This window comes from Lipotes vexillifer, unplaced genomic scaffold (assembly GCF_000442215.2).
Source record: "Lipotes vexillifer unplaced genomic scaffold, Lipotes_vexillifer_v1.1 scaffold225, whole genome shotgun sequence".
Lineage (NCBI taxonomy): Eukaryota > Metazoa > Chordata > Mammalia > Artiodactyla > Lipotidae > Lipotes > Lipotes vexillifer.
The window spans coordinates 177389-201400 of NW_006787630.1; the positions used below are offsets into that span (position 1 = coordinate 177389).

The window sequence follows — 24012 nt, forward strand, 5'->3', positions numbered from 1 at the left end:
CCCCCCGCCCCGCCAGGGCAATGGTGAGCAGGCGATGCGCGTGATGCAATCCCATCAGTCACCATCACGTCCCGCTGGCATTCCCAGTTTCCCCATGAATGTCCTTTAGGGCCATAGAAAAGTGGCTCTTTTCCTTGGATCTCGAGTGCAGCGGTGTCGCTGGGTCCTGCCCTCACTGCCTTCAGAATTGCTGGGAGTGGGAGAGTACGAGAGCCCCCCAGGGGCGGTACAACAGAGTTCCACCCAGTCCTCTGCCGCTTCCTACACTCCCCGCCTCCTCCCTGCTCTGTTTCCTCTGCTCCTGGTTCCTCTTTCTGGCTCCAGCCAGGGCACCCCTTCCCTTTTTGCTGCTGGTCCCAGTTCCTCCTGTACGAGTCCCCTTCCCCACCCCTGGAGGGACCCCACACCAGTGTCCCCCAGGAGCTGGCAGGGTGACAAGGTGTTGGAGGTGGTTCCCGGCCCCGCACCTCCGGCCTGGCTATCATGCCCATTTCACAGATGAGAAAACAGAGGCTCAGAAAGGGAGATATCAGGGCTCAGACAGCAGGGAGCCAGGCCTTGCTGTTTGAGCTTCCAAAGTTTCTAGTGTTATTATCCCAGACCCATGACCGGCTTTTTGACATGCGACCCTGCACTCAGAAGGGCCCTGTGGTTTCATCCAGCACTTGGCCCTGGAGATTCTGTAGGTGAGCCTGCAAGGACCCCTCTCCCCACTCTGGTCCATCAGCAAGGTCGTGTGTATTCTGTCTCCCAAATATCTTGTGCATATGTCCTCTTCTCTCTAGCTCCACATGGCCACCTGGGTCCAGTCTGGACCAGAACAGTCCCATTTGGCTGGGTTCACCCCTCCCCAACCTGCCCTCCCCTCAGTAGTCAGGGGCCACCTGTGAGCCCCTGGGTCAGGCCCCACCCCTCCTCTACCCACAGCCCTCCAGGCTCCCACCTCCCTCGGGGTAAAAGCCCAAGTCCTCCCCACAGCCCATAAGGCCCTACATGACCTGCCCCGTCCCCTCCCTGCCATCCCCTCCTCCCTCTCTCCCCCTCGATCACTCTGCCCCAGACACACAGGCCTCCTGGCTGTTCCTCCAACATGCCAGACATGGTTCTGCCCCAGGACCTTTGCATGTGCTGTGCCTGCTGTTGGGAATGCTATTCCCCCTTCTCTTCTAATGAATTCTGTCATCTGCCAGGTCTCAGATGAGATGTCACCTCCTCAGTGAAGCCCTCCTAGATTACCCAGCCTAACTCAAAGCCCCCCTCTCCTTAGAACCCCTTCCACAATCATAATTTCACCTCCTCCCTCTCTCCCCCTCGCTCACTCAGCTCCAAGCACACAGGCCTCCTTGCTATCCCTCCAACACACCAGGCCTGGTCCTGCCCCAGGGCCTTTGCACGTGCTGTGTCCACTGCCTGGTGCTCCCTCCTCCAGATCTTGGCACGAGAGCAACCTTCCTAGCCTTCAGATCTCAACGCCAATGTCACCTCCACTGAGAAGCCTTCTGTGACACTTAGCTGTAGTAGTCACTTAATCACTCTTTATCTATTTATCTTATTGTATTTCCTTCACAAAACTTTCTCTTCCTAAAATTATTATAGCGAGTAATAATAATAGTAATTATAATCATGGTAAAGACTACTATTGCTAATAATAGTGGACAGGAATGTAGCTCTTACTATATCAAAGCACACTCTAGGCCAGGGGTCCACAGACTTTTTCTGTAAAGGGCCAGACGGTAAATCTTTTCAGCTTTGCAAGCCAGAGGGTCTCTGACTACTCAACACTGCAGCTGTTCCGAGAAACCAACCCTAGATAATTTGTATACAACCAGGCACGGCCATGTGCCAATAAAACTTTATTGACCGACCCTGAAACCTGAATTTCATGTCATTTTCAGGTGTCACCAAAAAGGAATCTTTGGATTCCTTTCAGCCATTAAAAAATGCAAAAACTGTAACCATTACAAAAATGTAAAAACTGTAAGAGTGAAAAGAATTAGAAATATAAAAACCATGCAAACTGTAAAAATTTGCTGGCCATGCAAAAACAGGCAGCTGTCAGGAATTCCTTGGTGGTCCAGTGGTAGGACTCAGCGCTTTCACTGCAGGGGACCCCGGTTCCATCCCTGGTCGGGGAACTTAGATCCCACAAGCCGCGTGGTGTGGCAAAAAAGCAAAAACAAAAACACAAAACAAAGCAAAACCCCCCAAATAAAAATAAAAACAGCGGCCGGCAGGCCGTGGTTTGCTGCCCTTCCTGGGACAAACTTTTAATGAACTAGCTTACCCCTCACATCCACCCAGCAAACCACGTTTCACAGGTGGGGAAACCGAGACACAGAGCCATGAAGCTGCTTGCCCAGGATCACAGAGCGGGAATTTGAATCCGAGTGGCGAGTGGCGGGAGGTGGCGGGTGGCGGGAGCCCCGGAGGGCTGAGCTGACCGCAGAGTCGTCTCCCCAGGCCCTGGCGAGAGCGGGAAGAGCACATTCATCAAGCAGATGCGCATCATCCATGGGGCGGGCTACTCGGAGGAGGAACGCAAGAGCTTCCGGACCCTGGTCTACCAGAACATCTTCGTGTCCATGCAGACCATGATTGAGGCTATGGAACGACTGCAGATCCCCTTCAGCTGGCCCGAGAGCAAGGTGAGCATCCCGGGTCTCACCACGTGGGCGCCACGCTGGGAGGGGTTTCCTTAGGACTTCAGGGTGGGACTGTGTCCCTTCAGATCCCCTAAGTCCTTGCTAAGAGCCACCTCCTCCAAGGTTTCCTGGGATCCTGGTCTGCATTCCAGGCAGCTCAGCACCAGCAGGTCCCCCCACCGACCTCACAGGTTCCCCGTGGACCCCCAGGGCTCAACCATCTGTCCCTTGGACCCCATGATGCCTGGTAGGAGTCCTGAGTCAGCAGGCGTTTTGTTCTAGAAATATTAGTACTGTGGACTGGTTCCTGAGCCCTGCCCTACCCTGCTGGGGGGAGGGGTGCTATGCAGACTGTGTGTCACATCACCCTTCTCTTTAAAATTTTTATTTTATTGTGGAAGAACACTCAACATGAAATCTATTCTCTTAGCAAATTTTAAGCGCACGATGCAGTATCAGTAACTGCAGACACAGTGTCATCAGGGAGGGCTCTAGAATGTATTCCCCTTGCCTAAGGGAAACTTTATTCATAGCAACCCCAACTCCCTTCCTCTAGCCCATTCTACTCTCTGTGTCCATGAACTTGCCTCTTCCAGATGCCTCATATAAGTGGGATCGTGTGGGATCTGTCCTTCCGTGACTGTGTTATTTCACTTAATGTGGTGTCTTCAAGGTTCATCTACATTGTCCCCTGTTGCAGAATTTCCTTCTTTTTAAAGGCTGAATAGTATTCGAGATATATCTATCTTTATCCATTCAACCATCGATGGACATTTAGGTTCTCTCCACATCTTGGCTGCTGTAAACAACACTGCAGTAAACCTGGGTGTACAGATATGTTTTCAAGATCCCAGTTTCAATTCTTTTGGATAAATACCCAGGAGTGGAATTGCTGAATCATAGAGTAGCTCTATGTTTAAAAATTATTTATTTATTTGCCATGTCACATGGCTTGTGAGATCTTAGTTCCCCGACCAGAGATGGAACCCGGACCCTCAGCAGTGAAAGCATGGAGTCCTAACCACTGGACCGCCAGGGAATTCCCAGTAGCTCTATTTTTAATTTTGGTGGGAACCTCCATACTGTTTTCCACAATGGCGGTACCAGATTGCATCCCCGCAACAGTGCATGAGGGTTCCAACCCCCAAGACCTCAGGGCTGGTTCTTTTTGAGGCCTCTCTCCTTGGCTCGCAGACGGCTGCCTTCTCCCTGTGTCCTCACGTGGTCATCCTTCCGTGTGTGTCTGTGTCCCAATCTCCTCTTCTTACAAGGACACCAGTCACATTGGATTAGAGCCACCCTCATGACCTCATTGTGACTTCATTACCTCTGTAAAGACCCTATCTTCAGACATGAACAGGAGTGCCTGCTTCCGGTGCAAAGAAAGGAGGACAGATAGAGCAGAGGTTACTGCCCCAGGCAGGGTCATCCAGAACTGGCGCTCCCTGCACGCAAGCAAGCCCCTGCTGGCCCCTCGCGCTGCTGTGCGCTCTGCCTGTGCCCACCCTCGGTGGATGGACGCCAGGACGAAAGGGGGTGGAGACGTCAGGAGGGCAACCCGCCCCGCCCAGCTGCTCTGACCTGCCCCTGTCCGTCCGTCCCTCCCCAGCACCGGGCCAACCTGATCATGAGCCAGGACCCCTACAAGGTGACCACCTTCGAGAAGCACCACGCCGTGGCCATGCAGTGGTTGTGGAGGGACTCCGGCATCCGCGCCTGCTACGAGCGCCGGCGTGATTTCCACCTGCTCGACTCGGCGGTGTAGTGAGTCTGGGGTCCGCGGGGTCAGGGTGCCGAGCGCGAGTCGGTGCTGAGATGGAGCCAGAGGAGACCCAGTCCCAGGGATTGGAGCCGGCAGAGGGGCCTCAGGCTGGCCAGCTCCCACTGCTGGGAATGCTGTGGGTGGCCTTGGCCCGGGGTGAGGCCGTCCCTGGGGTGCCGCTGCTCCCCAGGTGACACAGCTCCTGGGGTGCAGTGTTCCTGGGGTGACATCATTCCTGGGGTGACACTATTTCTGGGGTGATGGTGCCTCTGGGGTGACTGTTCTAGGATGATGCTGCCCTGGGGCGACACCATTTCTGGGGTGACACTGTTAATCATCACGCAGTGAAGCTGTCCTGGGTATGACGCTGGGTGTCTAGTGCTCCAAGCTATCACTGTTCTTGGGGCAGTGACACACCTGGGGTGACAGTTTTCCCAGGATGACGCCCGCGCCAGTGGGGCTGTTCTTGGGGTCATGCTGCTGGGGGTGAAGCTGCTTCTCCCCATGCTCCCATGGCCTTGGGCTGTGCTCCTGAGCCACCTGGGACCCCAGAGATCCTGGCCGCCCCCCGGGGGTTCTCTTTCCCCCAGCAAGGTCCTCCCCAGGCCCTGGGTGGTGGGCCTGAGAAGCAAAGGGAGGTTTCAAGGCCAAGACTCAGGGCTTCTGGCTCTACAGCTACCTGTCAAATCTGGACCGCATCATGGAGGCGGGCTACATCCCTACCTCGCAGGACGTGCTCCGCAGCCGCATGCCCACCACCGGCATCAACGAGTACTGCTTCTCCGTGCAGAAAACCAACCTGCGGTGAGCGCATAGCCTGTCGGTGGGGAAGGCTCCTGTTGGAGGGGCAAAGGAACTGGGGCACTGAGGGATGAGTAGGAGTTGCCTAGTCCCAGCCCACAAAGGGGCTGCCAGGCTGAAGGAGGCAAGGCTGGACACAGACACCTCCAGCCCCTCCATGGAATCAGGACTGGGACCTGGGGGAGCCCAAAGTGAGCCCCCAGAGCTCTGGGAGGGTACGTCTTCCTGGAGGAGGGGACATTGGTATTAGGGCATTGAAGAATGAATAGGAGTTCACTGGAGCTAGGAGGTAATGGGAAGGAAGAGACAGAGACTGTGCAGTCAGGGCTAGACCAGAGGGATTGATTTGGGGCTGGGGAAGCTCACCCTCTGAGCTTCCCCAGCCCCAAATGAGGGGTGAAGCTGGAGGTCAGGAGACCCAGGAGAAGGCAGGAGCCATGGTTCAGGCAGAAAGCGTTGGGAAGTACCCGGGAAGTGGCCTTGGGGGTGGAAATGAGGGGATGGTGCAAGAATGCTTTCTGATGTAGAATGGGCAGGACTAGATGAGCAAGGGATTTAGAGCAGAGAGTCAAAAGTGACTCCCTATGGGTTTCCCATCAAGGTGACAGAGTAGCTGGTAGAGCCAGAGTGGTGGTGGCGGGATGGGAGGTGTTACAATAGATGATGAACTCATTTGGGGCAGGTTGGGTCTGAGGGGTCTGGGGCATCTGGGAGGTGGCTGGGTGCACACAGGCCTGAGCTGGAAGCCAGAGGTGTGGGTGGCCAGTGCAGCAAAGGATGGTCCATGCGGAGTCATGGTCAGTGTCAGAGGCCAAGGAGAGGTCAGGAAGAATACAGTGAGAGAAGCGACTTCTGGGGGTGGCCTTTAGAGAATCCTCAGTGACCTTAGTGGCCTTGAGATAATGTTCAGTGACCTTAGGCAAGGACCTGTGGAGGGTGCAGGGTGATGCTTGAGACCCTTCAGTGTTCAACCCACCCACGTTGATCCCTTGTTTCCCTGAACACCCCCTCCCCTGGCCCCATGTTGTTCTGGTCTCTGCAATCGTCCTTAGCAGGAAGGTTCACAATTTGTCTGTTTGCATTGGGTCTCCTCCACTAGATGGAGAGACCCTCAAAGTTAGGGGCTGAGTTTGATTCTCCTGCTTCACTGGTGATGATCAGCTGAAGGTCAGAGTGGAAGTTCGGAAATGTGAGTGGATGGTTGGAAAGATGGATGGATGGATGGGTGGGTGGATGGATGCATGGATGCATGGATGGGTAGGTGGGCAGATAGATGGATCAATGGACGGGTATATGGGTGGGAGGGTGGGTGGGGGTATGTATGTATGTATGAATGTATGAATGGATGGATAGATAGATGGATGGATTGATGGGTGGATGGATGGGTGGGTATGTGGACATATGGACAAATAGATAGGTGGGTGGGTGATTGGTTGGATGGATGAATAGATGGATGGGTGAGTTGGTAAAAGTTTAGGAGAAAAAGTAGTGGTTGGGGAAGTTCAGAAGTAAGGCTGGGCTGAGGAGGGGAATTATCAGATGGGGAAACTTGAGTCCGTTCTTAGGCCAAAGGTGAGGGCTCGGAGGAAACTCAGACTCCGAGCTGGGAGGCTGGCAAGTAGCATACCCCACACCTATCTCAGCCATTGGAGGCCCAGTCTCAACCGCTGCATCACACATCCCGCTCTGGATACGGGGTTTGAGGGAATCTGAGGATCATGAGAGAGGCTGGTTTCAGGAATCAGGAGCCGCAGGCATCAGCCTGGATTTTCCTCTGGTACAGCAGGGCAAGTCTCTTCTTGCTCTGGGGCTTCTGGCATTTCCTTCCAGCTGCCTGAGTAATGGTCCCATCCCTGGGGAAATGACACAGGGCTTGTTATCAGTAACTCACGTTTCTTAGAAGAGAGAACAGGAAGGCAGGAGGGCCCAGGCTTTTGCTGTGGTGTGTGTGGGGGTGGAGGCGAACCCTTGCCCTGGGCCACACACAGAGGGGATGGCGTTTGCCCATCTGTGTGGCCACTGGACTCTCCCACGGTCAGCCAGAACACAGCTGATGGGAAACTGAGCTCTGGAGACGATCCGCAATTTTCCTCTTGTCACCCATCCAGAACCAGGGCAGACTGAGGGCTAGCAGCTGTCTTCTACCATGGGGTAGAAATCAGGCAGCCCAGTGTAGTAGAAGTTCTAGAAAGTGCCCTCTCTCCCTATACCTCAGTTTCCTCATCCATAAAATGGGCATAATAGCGATACTTGCTCCATGGGGTGAAATGCTGTAACACACAAGGTGGCTGGCATCTATTCTTGTTGCTATTAATATTGCTCATGGCATGTCCCAGCCATGACTGGGGCCTGGGACGCCTCGTCACTGGGGTCCCGATTAGGCCTGAACTCTGAAAGGGAGTTGTTCCCGGTAAGGATCGTGGACGTCGGAGGCCAGAAGTCAGAACGCAAGAAGTGGATCCACTGCTTCGAGAATGTGATCGCCCTCATCTACCTGGCCTCGCTGAGTGAATACGACCAGTGTCTGGAGGAAAACAACCAAGAGGTGAGGGGCCACGATGGATGCAGGAGCACCATTTCCCCTGCTTTTCTTACCCCCATCTTGGCCCGGGGACCCACAGCTGAGCAGGCACTCTTGAGTGGGGCTTTGTGTGTCTGGCGTGGCTTTGAGCTTCACCGTCCACTCTTTTGTGGTCAGACCACTGAACCCCAACACACAGATCTACAAGCATTTGTGAGGCCAGGACCCTGACACACACACACACACACACACACGTGAGCTCACACACGCGCGCGCACACGCGCGTGCACACGCACACACACACACACACAGAGTCGGACACTGGAGACTCAAGACGCACACACCCCCACACCCCTGAAGCACAATGTAAGCTGTCCGGGGAATGTGGGTCATGGGGACAATGTCCTGCTTTTACTCAGAATTCTCCTTTTCGTGAACTCCTCTCCTAATTAACCCCCGGCGTGAAGGTCAGGCACATTATTATCTCTGACATGTGCACTTTTCAGGGTTAAAGTTTCCCATAGACAGTTTTGGGATCCAAGGATCAGATGTTCTAATTTCGACTTTCAAACTGAATCAGATAGAATCAATTTGAGGTCGTTCTGACACAGATCTTGCTCCAGTCCAGCCACACGAGATGTCCTAGTTTGCTAGGGCTGCTGTGATGGAGTACCACAAACTGGGGGGGCGGTGGGCATGGGGGTGGGGGAGAGCTGAAACAACAGAAGTGTATCGTCTCGTAGTCCTGGAGGCCAGAAATCTGAGGTCAGGGTGTCAGTGGGGCTGGTTCCCTGTGAAGGAGAATCTGTTCCAGGCTCTCCCAGCTTCTGGTGGCCACTGGCAATCTTTGGCGTCCCTTGGCTTATAGAAACAGCACCCCATTTTACCTCCATCTTCACGTGGCCATCTCCTTGTGTCCTAATTCCCCTTTTTATAAGGATACCAGACATTGGACGTAGGGCCCACCCTACTCCAGTGTGACCGATTCTTAACTAATTACATCTTCAAAGACCCTATTTCCAAATAAGGTCTCATTCTGAAGTTCCAGGTGGACATGAATTTTGGGGGTGGGGGGGACACTACCCAAACGAGTACAGGCATAAAACCATCTCAGGCATACATAGGCAGCTGGCCACACCACCCTCAGACCCAGCTGGGGGGGAATTGGGGAGCCTCAAGCTGCTGGATGGGGGGCCGACAGCCCCATCTCTACGTGGGGAGAGGGCTCCTGTTTGGGCCGAGCTGGCCGTCTGGATCAATGACCTGCTTGTGCCCCCCAACCCAGAACCGAATGAAGGAGAGCCTGGCCCTGTTTGGCACCATCCTGGAACTGCCCTGGTTCAAAAGCACTTCCGTCATCCTCTTCCTCAACAAAACCGACATCCTGGAGGAAAAGATCCCCACCTCCCACCTGGCTACCTACTTCCCCAGTTTCCAGGGTGAGTGGTTCTAGAACTTTCTATCCCTTCACTTCCCAAAAGCAGCTCCCAAGAGAGATGCTGGTCCAGGCCCTACCCCAGCCTAGAGCCAGTGGGGTTTCAAATGCAGTGGGACAGGCCTGAGTTCCAGACCCATCTCTGTCCTCTGCCCAAGATCTCTGAGTCTCAGCTTCCCCCTCTGTAGAATGGGGATAAACTAACAGAAGCCCTCATATTGGATGCTGAAAACAGCAGAAATTTTTCCCCTCACAGTTCAGTAGGCCAGAAGTCTGAAATCAAGGTGTCAGCAGGGTTGGTTCCTTCTGGAGGCTCCAGGGGAGAATCTGTTCCAGGCCTCTCTCCTAGCTTCTGGTGGTCACCTGCAATCCTTGGCATTCCTTGACTTGTAGATGCATGTCTCCAATCTCTGCCTCTGTCACCACATGACTTTGTCTCTGGTTGTCTCTTGTCTTCTTATAAGGACACCAGTCATTCATTCATATATATATATATGAATATATATATTAATATTCATATATATATATATATGAATGCGAGATGGTGGTGGGGGGAATCGCATGTGTGCCTCATCAGGATGGCCATCCTTACCCCCTCTCTCTCGGCCTCGGTTTCCCCATTTGCACCTCCCCAGGATGTCTTTCTCTGCAGTTCCAGGCTCCCATCCCCCCAGCTCCAAGCCCAGCCAAGAGAGAGGGTCTCTTTTTAACACAGTTCGGCCCAAAGTCCCAGAGACCAGTGTCACTGGTCCATTCCAGATCATGTGACCTGCATGAACACATACCTGATGCTCCTATTGGCTTGGCCTGAGTCATGTGACCAGCTAGAAAGGCAAAAGATGGCGGTGGCAGGCAGGCACCTTGGTGGGTGGTCCCTGCAGCCCTGTTGCTGACCATATCGGGGACAGGGTTTCCAGAGCCCACCTTGGTCCCAGGAGGGAGAGGCTCCCATCTGCCCCATGAGCCGTGTGCCCTGACCGCCCACCCCTGTCCCTAGGCCCGAAGCAGGACACGGAGGCAGCCAAGAAGTTCATCCTGGACATGTACACCGGCATGTACACCAGCTGCGTGGACGGCGCAGACGGGAGCAGGAAGGGCTCGCACTCCCGCCGCTTCTTCAGCCACTACACGTGTGCTACGGACACACAGAACATCCGCAAGGTCTTCAAGGACGTGCGGGACTCAGTCCTGGCCCGCTACCTGGACGAGATCAACCTGCTGTGACCTAGGCCCAACGCTCCGGACTCAGACCCGCGCGTGGCAGGCGGGACCTGCGGGCGGTGGGTGCGGGGTGGGCCAGCGCTCAGCGAACCCAGGTGCCCCTTGTCACTCCAGCCCCAGGCCCAGGTGGCAGAAGGGCCACGAGTGAGCCGGGGTGGAAGGCCGATCGGCGCCTCCTCCTTTCTCCGCCCCTCAGCAGGACAGCCTCTGTGTCCTCCTTTCCTTGACTCACTGTATCTCCTTGGAGAGGGAACACAATGGCCTTTTGGGAGGCCGGGGCGCAGGAAAAGGTGAAGAGAGCAGGGGATCCAGGACTTGGGTGGATGGGGTTCTCTCAGGACCCCCACCTCCAGGTATGTTCACCCTTGGGCAGGGGTCTGGGACCCTTTTGGGGGTGATGCACCAGCCCCGGGACAGGGGAGTGGTCCTTCATGCCGAGGGACGCGGACTCTGGCGCCCCCTAGCGAAAAGGAGCCGCATCCCAGCCTGAGGTCTGCGTAGCTCAGGGACTTGCGTTTTCTTACGGAGAAAGACGCCCAGAAAACGCCGCCGTATCAGAGCCTCCTGGTTCGAAGTGTGTCCTGCCCCAGTTTTCAGATGAAGGAAACCGAAGTCTACAGGCATCCCCCGCCCCCGTTCCTTACCAGGCTGGGGGCCGGGCGTGCTGCATCTTACAACCTTCTGTATTTATTACCTCACCTTCTGCGGGGCCCCTTGAAGGGTGGACATTAAAGAAATGACATTCTGGAGACCTTTGATTTCTTAGGGGCGTCCTGTTTAACAACCAACCCCCTGCCCCGCGCGGTCCCATCTCAGGTCGTCTGTCCCGGGCAGGGTAGCAAGGAAGGAAAAAGTTCTACTTGTTGTGTACCCACTTGTGTAGGGCATGGTACACAAAGCTGTGTGGGACTGCGTGCACTTTGAGCCAGCAAGTGGAGTTCAACCTCTCTCCCTGGCCCCGGGGACATTTGAGCTGACCTTCTGTTGCTACTCACCCAAAATTCCGGCAGCAGCCACCACCTATCCCTGATGGAGATGATGATGATTCCACTTACTCCAGATCCTGGTCTCCCACCATCCTCAGGGCAGGCCCATGTAGCACCAACCTCATCACCCCCATTTTACAGATGGGGAAACTGAGGCACAGAGAAACTGAATAATTTGACTAAGGCTAAACACCTGGGTGGTGGCCAAGCCAAGATTCTATTATCCATTCAAGAGGTTTTTTGTTTTGTTTTACTTTTTAAAAAATAAACTTTAATTTTTAGAATAGTCTTAGGTTTATAGAAAACTTGCGAATACAGAGGGTTGCCTTATGAAACCACACCTGATTTCCCGTATTATTAATATATTAATATGGTACTTTTTTTTTTTTCCATTAATGAACCAATATTGATCCATCATTAACTGAAGTCCAACAAATTTCCTTTTTTCCCCTAATGATGTCCCTTTTTCTGTCCTGGGACCCCACCCAGGTTCCCACACGACATTTCATCATCACGTCTCCTTAGGCTCTTCTGGGCTGTGATGGTTTCTCAGACTTTCCTCATTTTTGATGACCTTAACAGTTTTGAGGAGCGCTGGACAGCTTTTACTTTCCCAGGGCTGCTGTAACGAAGCACCACAGACAGAGGGGCTTAAAACCACGCAAATGTATTGTCTCACAGTTCTGGAGGCGAAGTCTGAGACTAAAGTGTCAGCAGGGCCGTGCTCCCTCCAGAGGCTCTAGGGGAAAGTCCTTCCTGCCTTTTCTAGCTTCTGGTGGCTTTGTGTATCCCTGGCTTGTGGCTGCGTCCCTCCTGTCTCTGCTTATGTCTTCACATAGCCATCTCCTCTTGTGTGTGTCTGTGTCCAAATTTTCTTTTCACAGAGACACCAGTTACACTGAATTAGGCCCGCCCAAATGACCTCATCCTAACTTGATTCTATCTGCAATGATCCTATTTCCAAAGAAGGTCACGTTCCCAGATACCTCTCATAAAAGGTATTTTGTCAAACGTCCTTTGGTTGAGTTTCGTTTGATGTTTTTCTCATGATTAGACTGAGGTTTAGATTTTAGGTCAGAGGAGCACAGAGGTGAATAAGGGTTTGTCCCATTATATCAAGAGTACATGCCGTCAACATGACCTTGGTCCCCTGAGTTAGGCACCCAATTCTTATTTATGTATTTGTTTATGTATTTATGTATTTATTTACGGCTGCATTGGGTCTTCGTTGCTGCACGTGGGCTTTCTCTAGTTGCGGCACATGGTCTTCTTATCGCGGTGGCTTCTCTTGTTGTGGAGCACGAGCTCTAGGCGCGTGGGCTCAGTAGTTGCGACACGTGAGCTCAGTAGTTGTGGTTCGCGGGCTCTAGAGCGTAGGCTCAGTAGCTGTGGCGCACGGGCTTACTTGCTCCGCGGCACGCGGGATCTTCCCGGACCAGGGCTCAAACCCATGCTCCCTGCATTGGAAGGTGGATTCGTAAGCACTGTGCAACCAGGGAAGTCCCTGGTTACTTTCATTATCCCTGGTATCATACCATTTCATCCACATCCTTGTAATATACAAAGACTCCCTTCTAAAAAGGATACGCATAATGCAACATTATCACATCTAAAAAAAGTTAGCAATGACCCTTGGATATTTAATATCCAGTCAGTATCCAGATTTCCCCCTGTGTCCTGTAAATGTCTTTTCTAAAGCTCCCCGCCGCCACCCTGCTGCGCTGCACGGCTTGCAGCTTTTGGGATCTTAGTTCCTCCACCAGAGGTTGAACCCGGACCCTCGGCAGTGAGAGAGTAGAGTCCTAACCGCTGGACCGCCAGGGAATTCCCTAAAGCTTTTCATTTTATAATAATATTAGATTTACAGAAAAGTTGCAGCAATAGTGCAGAGTTCCTGAACATCGTCCACCCACGTTCCTCTGATGTGAACCTCTTAGATAACCATGCTACAAGCCAGGTTATCAAAGCCGGGGAATTAACATCAACCACCATCCTATTACCTAACCTCTAGACTTGTTAGAATTTGACCAGTTTTCCCTCTCCTGCCATTTTTCTGGGCCAGGATTCCACATTGCACCTCCTGTCTTTGTCTCCTTGGTGACGGCTCCTCAGCCTTTGTCTGTCATGACCTGTTTAAGGAGTTCTGCCCAGGGGACTTCCCTGGTGGCACAGTGGTTAAGAATCCGCCTGCCAATTCAGGGGACACAGGTTCGAGCTCTGGTCCGGGAAGATCCCCACGCTGCGGAGCAACTAAGCCCGTGCACCACAACTACTGAGCCTGCGCTCTAGAGCCCGCGAGCCACAACTACTGAGCCCGCGAGCCACAATTACTGAAGCCCGTGAGCCACAACTACTGAGCCCACAAGCCACAACTACTGAAGCCTGTGCGCCTAGAGCCCGTGCTCCGCAACAAGAGAAGCCACCGCAATGAGAAGCCCGCGCACCGCAACGAAGAGTAGCCCCTGCTTGCCACAGCTAGAGAAAGCCTGCACGCAGCAACGAAGACCCAACGCAGCCAGAAAGAAAGAAAGAAAGGAAAGAAAGAAAGAAAAGAAAGAAAGAAAGAAAGAAAGCAATTTATAAAATTAAAAAAAAAAAAGAGTTCTGCCCGGTTATTTTATAGAACGTCCCGCAATTTGGGCTTGTCTGACGTTTGCTCATGATGTGATTAACGGCATGCATTTTGGGCGAGAATGCCGCAGGGTCCCTCTTAGTACATCAGCCGGGTGGGCCCATGATGGCAAAATGTCTCATTGCTGATGATGAAACGTCATACGTGTTTTTTCCGCAGGTAGTTCCTTTGAGTCAGGACCCAAACAAAGCCCACACGTGGCATTTGGTTGCTGTATCTCTTAGTCTCTTTTCACCTATAACCATCACCCAACCTTCTTTCTTTGCCATTTATTTGTTGAAGAAACCAGGTCGTTTATCTGGTAGAGTTTACCAGCCTCCTGATTGGGTGGGTTGTTTCCCTGGTGTGGATTAATGGTTTCCTCTGTCCCCTGTAATCCCTGTGAATCGATCTACCTAGAAACATGAGTGGACTTCCTAGGTGGTGTGAGCTCCACCAGACAACACATCTAGTTCGTTTTCTCTCTGTATCTCTGTGTCTCCGTGTCTTTGTCTCTCTCTCCGTGAGACATGTAACAACATTAACACCCAGTTGGTTCCCTCCCCTACCTCGTTAAAAATGACCAGTGGGTTCAGGTGGCACAAGTCTGGTTCATTTACTGTGAAATTTCCCCGTGAACCTCTCTCATAATGGTCTTAGTGGCCACTGGTGATCATTGCTTACATACATCATTAGGGGTTGCAAAAATGGTGACTTTGAACACTTTCATTGCTTCTGCATTTATTGCCTGGAATTTTTCTGTTAAAAAACCCAGCTCAAGCAAAAGAACTGAAAGCAGGGTCTCAAAGAGGTATTTGTACACCCGTGTTCACAGCAGCATTATTCGCAATGGCCAAGAGGCGGAAGCAACCCGTGTCCATTGAGAGATGGATGGATAAACAAATATGGTTCACCCATACAGCGGAATATGATTCAGCCTTAAAGTGGAAGGAAATTCTGACACACACTACAAGATGCATGAACTTTGGGACCTTATGCTCAGTGAAATAAGCCAGACACAGAAGGAGACGTACTGTCTGATCCCACTCACATGAGGTCCTAGAGGAGTCAAATCCACAGAGACAGGAAGTCGATGGTGGGGGCCAGGGGCTGGGGGAGGGGGATGGACAGTCAGTGTTTAATGGGGACAGAGTTTCAGTTTGGGAAGAGGAGAAAGTTCTGGAGATGATGGTGGGGATGGTTGCACAACAGTGTGAATGTATTTTTTTTTAATTAATTTATTTTTGGCTGTGTTGGGTCTTCGCTGCTGTGCGTGGGCTTTCTTTAGTTGCAGCGAGCGGGGGCTACTCTTTGTTGCGGTGCGCGGGCTTCTCATTGCGGTGGCTTTTGTTGCAGAGCACGGGCTCTAGGCGCGCGGGCTCAGTAGTTGTGGCTCACAGGCTCTAGAGCACAGGCTCAGTAACGGTGGCACATGTGGGATCTGCCGGGACCAGGGATCGAACCCGTGTCCTCTGCACTGGCAGGCGGATTCTTAACCACTGTGCCACCAGGGAAGCCCCAATGTGAATGTATTTAATGCCACTTAACTGTGCACTTAAAAATTGTTAAAATGGTAATTTAATGTCACATGTAATTTACCACAATTTAAAGCAATTTTTAAAATGGAGTATGATTAAAAAAACATCTTTCCCCTATCAAGTAATTGGTTACCCAGAAGTAAAGGCTGTGCAGGAAAGACAGGGTAAATGCCTGATTCTTGACTTTTCTTTAGCAGTTTTCACAATAATTTGTTACTTCCTCAGTATCCACAAAAGATCACCAGAGAGTTTTTTTTGCCCTTTTGTGTCACTATGAACTCATGGATGTAAAATCTGATGTGTTTCTATCCACTGCATATCTTATTCTTCTCTTATGCCCACATTGTTTCATCTTTGGCCAGTGGAAACCTCTTTGAGTTGGTCCCTAAGTCCTTTTGATGTGACCCAGTGGCCTTAAGGGCTCATAGTTCTGGGGACTCCCCTGGCGGTCCAGTGGTTAAGACTCTGCATTTCGAATGCAGGGGGCATGAGTTCCATCTCTGGTTGGGGAACTAAGATTCCACATGCTGCGTGGTGCAGCCAAAAAAAAAAAAAAAAAAAAAAAAGCTCATAGTTATGGCACAGCACAATGCTTTCTGCTCATCGCATACTTCACAGCCCCAGCCCTGGACCCGGCCATTTCTCCAAGGAGCCCTGCTTCCTTTTAACGGGAGATGATATTTGGAGACCATAATCTGACCACAAAGTTGGGAAATCCACATTTTCTTCACTCATCTTTTGACTTTGAAAACATTTGACCTACAGAAGTTGCAAGACGATGACAATGAACTCCCTTCCTCTAGGGAGACCCTTCCTCTAGGTCAGGGGTCACTGCCTGCTCTAAGCCTGTTTTTGTAAATAAAGTTTTATTGGCACAGGGCCAGGCCCATTCATTTACACATGGTCCGGGGCAGCTTTCCAGATGACAGCAGTCATTGTGACAGAGACTGTCTGCCCCTCAATGCCAAAAATACTTACTATTTGGCTCTTTTCGGAAAAAGTCTGCAGACCCCTGAGCTAGATGCTCCCACAGTTAACCTTTTGCTTTATATTTCTCTATAAACATAATCTAAAAGTATACAATCTATTCCATAAAGAATATACACATTTTTTAAATTCTTTTTCTTAATTTTTCTCTAAGTAATTTGAAAGTGGGCAACATCATGCAACTTGACTCACAAAAAAAAAACAAACAAAAAAAACAAATGTATTTCCTGCAAACAAACACCTCCTGTTATGTAACCAGAAGGTGTTGGTCAAATTCAGGAAATCTAGCACTGATACAGTAATAGTATTTAATATACAGCCCATATGAAAATTTCACCAGTTGTCCCAATATTTTCTTTTATAGCAACTCCCCCCCCCTCCCCTGTTATTGTATTCAGTTGGGGATCACTCATTGCATGTAGTTTCATACATCTCTGATCTCCTTTCTTCTGAGACAGCTTTAGGCTTTTTTTGTTGTTGTTGTCTCTTATGACCTTTTACGACCTTGACTCTTTCCAAGAGGCCAGGCCAATTATTCTGTGGGATGTCCCTCAGTGTGGGTTTGTCTGATGGTTCCCACGATCAGATGCAGGTGATCCATGTTTGGCAGGAATATCCTAGAAGTGATGTGTCCTTCTCAGTGCCTTGTATCAGGAGGCCCAGGAGGCCCACGAAGCCCATTTTTTTTCCCCATTCCCGGTGTGTTTACTTGGTGTCTTGGTTAAGCTGCTATTCACCAGGTTTCTAAGTAAGGCATTTTCCCCTTTGTAACTGATAAATCATCTGTAGGAAAATACTTTGAGATTATGTAAATATCCTGCTCCCCAACAAACTTCCACCTAATTACTTTAGCATCCACTGACGAATCCTGCTTGGATCAATTATTGCTGGGATGGTTACCAAATGGTGATTTTTTTAAAACTCTGTTATTGGGTCAGTGCCTGGGAGTGGGATTGCTGGATCATACGGAATGGTCATTCTTTTTTTTTTCCTAATTGTTTTTTAAAATACACATAACATAAAATGAACCATGTTGTACATTTTAGAGGTATGGCTGAATGAATACATTCGTCATTTTGCAACTGTCACCATCATCCATCTGCAGAACTCTTTTCACCTTGTAAAACTGAAACTCTGTCCTCATTGAACACTAACTCTGAATCCCCGCCTTCCCTGCCCCTGGCACCCACCATCCTACTTTCCGTCTGTGTGATTTTTTTAAAAAATATTTATTTATTTATTTTATTTTTGGCTGTGTTGGGTCCTCGTTGCTGTGCGCGGGCTTTCTTTAGTTGCAGTGAGTGGGGGCTACTCTTTGTTGCAGTGCTCGGGCTTCTCATGGCAGTGGCTTCTCTTTGTTGCAGAGCACAGGCTCTAGAGTAGGCTTCAGTAGTTGTGGCCCACGGGCTTCGTTGCTCTGCAGCATGTGGGATCTTCCTGGACCAGGGCTCGAACCCGTGTCCTCTGCACTGGCAGGCTGATTTCGTAACCACTGCGCCACCAAGGAAGCCCCATGTCTGTGTGATTTTAAGATTGTTCATTGTTGATGCTCAAGTTGTCTCAGGTTTGGCCAGCTTGTGTTTCTCCCATGGGTCCCCATCCTTCTCGGAGTCCTTCCTTACGCTCTGGTGCATCAAGACATTCCAGGCTCACCTTGTATGCTTCCTGCCCCATCCCTGGAATCAGTCATTTCTCCCTAGAGTCCTGGATCCCTTCTTTTTTTTTTTTAGGGCATGATATTTAGAAGCCAAGATCTGGGTGCTAGGTGTGCTCATTCCTATTGGGTTATCTCAGTGGATGGAGTTAGGAAATTGATTTGTGTTTAAATATCAAGTCCACAGGGATACTTTAATCCCATTTCATCCCTGTGGGGCTCTTCTATTTCATCTTTGCACCTTTCTCCCCCAGTGAACACCTGATTCCTAATAATATCAACACACTTGCTACTTGGCCACATTTGCTGCTTTACTCAGTCCCACAGTACAGGATAGTTTCAGAATCACTACATCTATGCCACTCCCAAAAACAAATGTACTGAACCAAGTTTACATTTTTTTTTGCAGTTCCCTTTGCCTTTAGAGTGAGTAGTGTGTCCAGAAGTTGCATAAGCTGGTTCTTTTCTATTTCTGTGAGGTTATGTTTTTCATTTGACATACCGTTCAGTTCACTTGTTTTCTATTTATAGTCCATCTTAAAGCTTCTGTCCTCCATCGCTGTTGATTTAAATTTTTGTTGAATATAGAAAGCATTAACAGTTTAAAAACTATACAAAGAGGAAAACACAAAGGGTGTCATCCCCTCCTCTCTTCAATTTCAATCCCATTCACTCCTGTAGGTAACCAATTTGATTGGTTCTTGGTTTATCTTTCCTTTGCAAAAACAAGCTGATATGTGGATATTTTAGTCCCCCCCTTCTTTATTATACAAAAGGTAACATACTACACATACTCTTGTACTTCCCCCTCAACTTAACAATACATCGTGGAAATCACCCCATTCCGCTCACAGAGATCACCCTCATTTCTTTTTCATGGCTGCGTAGTACTCCACGGTGAAGTGCAGTGTAATGCATCAGCCTCTCTCCTGTGTGCAGACATCTGGGTTGCTTCCAATATTTTACACTTACAAATGGCAATGAATAACCTTCTGCATACTCACTTGTGTATTGTTAAAGCTGTGTTTTCAGGACAGATTTCTAGAAGGGGGACTGCTCTTCTGTAGCAAGGGGATAATCGTAAGATTAAATAAGGTAAAACGCACATATGGCCTTTCACCCAGTCAGCAGGTAATTCATGGCAGAAGGTCACCACTGTTGGACAGCTTGGCCTCAAATTAGCCAAACTCTGCTCCCTCATAGCATTTTAGTCTAGTTCTCAATTTGCTCTCTCAGCCTGGGGTGAGGGGCTCAGCTGGGGTTGGGGTTGGGGCTCCACTAGAGTTGGGACTCAGCTTGGGATTGGGGCTCAGCTTGGGGTCAGGGTTCAGTTCAGGGTCAAATCTCAACCAGGGTCAGGGGTCAGTGTTGGAATCAGGCTGTGGACATGGGTTCAGCCAAGGTCAGGATTCAGCCTGGGATCAGGGCTCAGTCCAGGATCAGGGCTCAGTCTAGGACCAGGGCTCAGTCCAAGGTCAGGACTCAGCCTGGGATCAGGGCTCAGCTGGGGTTGGGGGGTCAGCCTGGGTCACAGGTTCGGCCAAGGTCAGGGTTCAGCCTGGGATCAGGGCTCAGTCCAGGGTCCAGGCTCAGAACATGCCACGTGTCTCCCTGTGAATGTGCCTGGGTCAGGTGGTCCCTCGTGAGGCCAGGACTGGGGCTCGGGTGCTCATCCCCTCCCCCCTCCCCCCAGCTGCCTGCACAGCCCCTCCTCTCACAAGCCCCCCCTTCAGATCTGTTTCTGCTTGGTCACCTCCAGTGACCAGATGCTGCTATTTCCCAGGGTGCCCCTCCCTCTGAGCTTCCCTGTAACTGTCCTGCTCCAGAGCTGAGCAATGCACTCAGGGTTCAGGGGGCCACAGTCCCTGGGCTGTCCTCAACCCCTGTGTCCTGCCCACCTGCCACTCATGGGGGACACCAGAGCCCCTCAGACACCTGTGTCTCCCCCCTCAGACACTGGCCAGGGCCGTGCCCCTGCCTCAGGCCCCCCAAACATCACTCCACACATCATCCCCGACTTCCTCTCCCCGACTTGGTGCCCACACACCTCCGTCCTCACCCTTCTCTGGTTGAGTCAGTGTGAGCCAGGTCAGGATGGCTGTGCGGTGGCGGTGGGGTGAGCGCCCCACTTCTGTGAGCCCCTCCCCCTCCAGATGTGAGGTGCTGCCCCAGGTGGCGGTCCGCAGCAGCTCTGCTCCTAGCAAAGCCAGCTCAGGGGCAGGAGAGGCAACGGAAAACCTGGGGAGAGAGGGTCCCTCCACGGAAGCCCCGGGTGAACATGTGGGTGCGTGGGATTCACCTCCCGGCTGTGTGATCTTCCGCAGGACCCGGGACGGACACAGCCTCTCCAGGCCTCGGTTTCCCCTTCTGTGGACTGCGTGGTCCTGGCCCTGTCGTGAGGCTAAAACGGGGTGCATCTGCGGTATCGCTGAGGAAGCTGGTGGTGCTCCTGTGTGTGCGGCCGCTTGACGCACACTTATTAAGCACCTACTGTGTGCCAGGCAGATTTGGAACAGTTGGGGAGCCGGTGACGGAACAGCGGGTCCTGCAGTGAGTAGCTCATGGGGGCAGGGAAGTCATCCAGCCCGGGTGTCACAGGGGAACAGGTTTCCCCAGCTCTGGGACCCCACCCGCAATGAGGGACCGCGGGCTCGCAGCAGGCAGCAGCCGCAGCGCCCTCCGGGAGTCCGGGTGGGAAGCGACCGTTGGGATGCCCCTCCCCGTCCCGGCCTCACCCTCACCCTCACCCTGGGGGTACCTTGAACATAACAGGAAATTTCAAATAACAGGAAACCAAGACCGGGCAAGGCGAGCGGCTCCACCCTGCCTGGGGCGAACCACCCCGGGCCTCAGTCTGCCCCCGGGGACCGCGATGAACGCCACGGGGGCCTCGACCGAGGCCCCCGAGTCCTGCCAGCTGCTGGCGGCCGTCGGGCACAGCCGGCTCATCGTCTTGCATTACAACCACTCTGGCCGCCTGGCGGGGCGGGGCGGGCCCGAGGAGGGCGGCCTGGGGGTGCTGCGCGGGCTCTTCGTGGCCATGAGCTGCCTGGTGGTGCTAGAGAACCTGCTGGTGCTGGTGGCCATCGCCAGCCGCATGCGCTCCCGCCGCTGGGTCTATTACTGCCTGGTGAATATCACGCTCAGCGACCTGCTCACGGGCGCCGCGTACCTGGCCAACGTGCTGCTGTCCGGGGCGCGCACCTTCCGCCTGGCGCCGGCCCAGTGGTTCCTGCGCGAGGGCCTGCTCTTCATGGCGCTGGCCGCCTCCACCTTCAGCTTGCTTTTCACGGCGGGCGAGCGCTTCGCCACCATGGTGCGGCCGGTGGCTGAGAGCGGGGCCACCAAGAGGGGCCGCGTGTGCAGCTTCATCGGACTCTGCTGGCTGCTGGCAGCCCTGCTGGGCCTGCTGCCCCTGCTGGGATGGAACTGCGTCTGCGCCTTCCAGCGCTGCTCCAGCCTGCTCCCGCTCTATTCCAAGGGCTACATCCTCTTCTGCGTGGTGGTATTCGCCTGCATCCTGGCCACCATCATGGTGCTCTACGGGGCCATCTTCCGAGTGGTGCGCTCCAACGGGCAGAAGGCCCCGTGCACCCCGGCCCGCCGCAAGGCTCAGCGGCTGCTCAAGACGGTGCTTATGATCCTGGTGGCTTTCGTGGTGTGCTGGGGCCCGCTCTTCGGCCTGCTGCTGGCCGACATCTTTGGCTCCAACGTCTGGGCTCAGGAGTACCTGCGGGGCATGGACTGGATCCTGGCGCTGGCCGTGCTCAACTCCGCGGTCAACCCGGTCATCTACTCCTTCCGCAGCCGGGAGGTGTGCCGGGCCGTGCTGGGCTTCCTCTGCTGTGCGTGTCTCCGGTTGGGACTGCGAGGGCCCGGGGACTGCCTGGCCCGGGCCGCCGAGGCCCAATCTGTCGCCTCCACCACCGACAGCTCGCTGAGGCCGAGGGACAGCTTTCGGGGCTCCCGCTCGCACAGCTTCCGGTTGCGGGAGCCCCTGTCCAGTATCTCCAGCGTACGGAGCATCTGAGCCCACGGTTGGGGCAGTGGTCCAGCTGCCAGGTGCACGCCCGGGCACGCAGGGATGCAGCAGCAGGCAGGCTGGATGCAGAGGAAGGAAGAGGGCAGTCGGGGGCATGCGTCCCAGGGCCCCACGGTCCTCCCCGAAGCCTCCTGAGGCTGCTGACACCGAGTGGATTTCCCACGGTCTCCGTGGGGCAGGAGGCAACAGGAGAAACAGAGAGCGCGCTGGAATGGGGATGAGTGGGTTTGTTGTGTACGCAGCCCCCCTCCTGTGAGATTCTGAGGAAATCCCAGCCCCACAGTGGGCCTCAGTGGGGCTCCCAGGCTGCCAGGGCTAGGCTGGGTAGGGGGGTGTCTATGCCCCGGCAACGCGAGAGTTCAATGATGGGATGAGATGCTGCAGCCCCTTATTCACATGTGGCATCAGGGTGATGGGATGAGGGCTGTGGGTCTGCTGGAGCTGTGCCTGCAGCACAGGGAGGGCCACGACACCCGCCCCTTCCTGTTCACTTCCCCTTTCCCTGCCCTATCTCTCATCTTGGGTCCTGGGCGGCCTCCTTCCCCCACCTCTGGCCTCTGCATCTCTTGGGACTCAGTCTGGAGACCAGCAGAGGGGGAGTCGACTGGCCCTCCTGACCTCGGGGAAATCTCACCCACTTCTCCCTTTAGCACTAACTGCTCTTCCTTCCCCATCTGTAAAATGGGCCTATAGCAGACGGAACCCACCGCAGGAGGCGGTCGGTACTCGCTCAGTGTTTTTGCCATGGCGCGTGGCATCAGTGTGTTGACAAAACATTCAGCGACGGTGGAAATGTTCTACTTCTGTGCTGCCAGTGTGGGACCCTCATGTGGCTACTGAGCCCTCGATAAGTGGCCTGTGCGACTGAAGACTGAACTTGGAATTCCTTTGCGTTTAGACAGTTCACAGGACTTGCGGCAGTGGTATGGGACAGTGCCGCAGGGGCACACCCTCCGGATGTAGCCACCTTTGGCTGGTAGAAAGTGCTCTCTTTCCATCTTCCTAGCCAAGAGAGTGTCCGCAGGTCTTTCTGCCTCCGTCTTGCCAAGTTCTTGGGTCAGCATCCCATCTGCCACTCTGGATGGGATAGCTCCGTTCTGAGCCTCCGTTTCTCCCCTGCAGGATGGGGGATGCGGCGATGGGAAACTGTTTACTGTGCTGTTTCAATAAAGCAGCCATTAGCCACACGTGGGTATGTAAAATTAATTAAAATGAAAATTTAAAATTCAGTTTCTTGGTGCATTTCTCAGAGCTGCCGTATCAAAGTATCACAGACCGAGGGGCTTAAACAACAGGAATGCATTCTTTCATGACTTCCTTGGTGGTCCAGTGGTTAGGACTCCGCGCTTCCACTGCAGGGGGCACAAGTTGGATCCCTGGTTGGGGAACTAAGATACTGCATGCTGAGCGGTGTGGTCAAAAAAAAAAGAAAAGAGAAAAGAAATGTATCCTCTCATGGTTCTGGAGGCTGGAAGTCTGAGATCAAGGTGCCAACAGGTTTTGTTCGTTCTGAGCCCTCTCTCCTAGATTCTGGGGGTTTGCTGGCAATCTTTGGCATCCCTTGGTTTGTAGACTCCATTTTCACATGGGTTCTCCCTGTGTGCACATCTGTGTGCAAAATTTCCCTTTTTATAAGGACACCAGTCCTATTGGATTAGGGCCAATGTATTCCAGTGTGACTCAGCTTAACTAATTATACCTATAACCATCCTATTTCCTAATAAGGTCCTATCCTGAGGTCCTGGGGGTTAGGATTTCAAGATGTGAATTTTGGAGACACAATTCAGCCCATAACACTTGGTCACACTAGCC

General features: G+C 52.6%; 2 protein-coding genes across 3 annotated transcripts in view; both read left to right on the plus strand.

Moving 5' to 3' along the window:
- GNA15 (G protein subunit alpha 15) overlaps positions 1–11130 on the plus strand; it is a 17502-nt gene extending 6372 nt beyond the window's left edge. The window contains exons 2-7 of the mRNA XM_007460325.1: positions 2461–2645; positions 4252–4406; positions 5080–5208; positions 7621–7750; positions 9012–9165; positions 10159–11130. Of these exons, the coding sequence (XP_007460387.1) occupies positions 2461–2645; positions 4252–4406; positions 5080–5208; positions 7621–7750; positions 9012–9165; positions 10159–10385 (980 nt within the window). The 3' untranslated portion in view covers positions 10386–11130. The remainder of the gene's footprint in view (positions 1–2460; positions 2646–4251; positions 4407–5079; positions 5209–7620; positions 7751–9011; positions 9166–10158) is intronic.
- Positions 11131–21030: 9900 nt separating this feature from the next.
- S1PR4 (sphingosine-1-phosphate receptor 4) lies at positions 21031–22188 on the plus strand. Of its 2 annotated transcripts, XM_007460328.1 has the most exons (2): positions 21031–21084; positions 21223–22188. In XM_007460328.1, the coding sequence occupies exons 1-2, from the start codon at positions 21031–21033 to the stop codon at positions 22186–22188; spliced, it is 1020 nt and encodes a 339-aa protein (XP_007460390.1). The 2 variants fall into 2 exon arrangements, with proteins under 2 accessions (XP_007460390.1, XP_007460389.1); XM_007460327.1 differs by having other exon boundaries at positions 21031–22188.
- Positions 22189–24012: the final 1824 nt, after the last annotated feature.

Bases quoted from the DNA above. Each gene is read 5' to 3' on its own strand.
- S1PR4 (XM_007460327.1), top strand. From the start codon at position 21,031: ATGAACGCCACGGGGGCCTCGACCGAGGCCCCCGAGTCCTGCCAGCTG.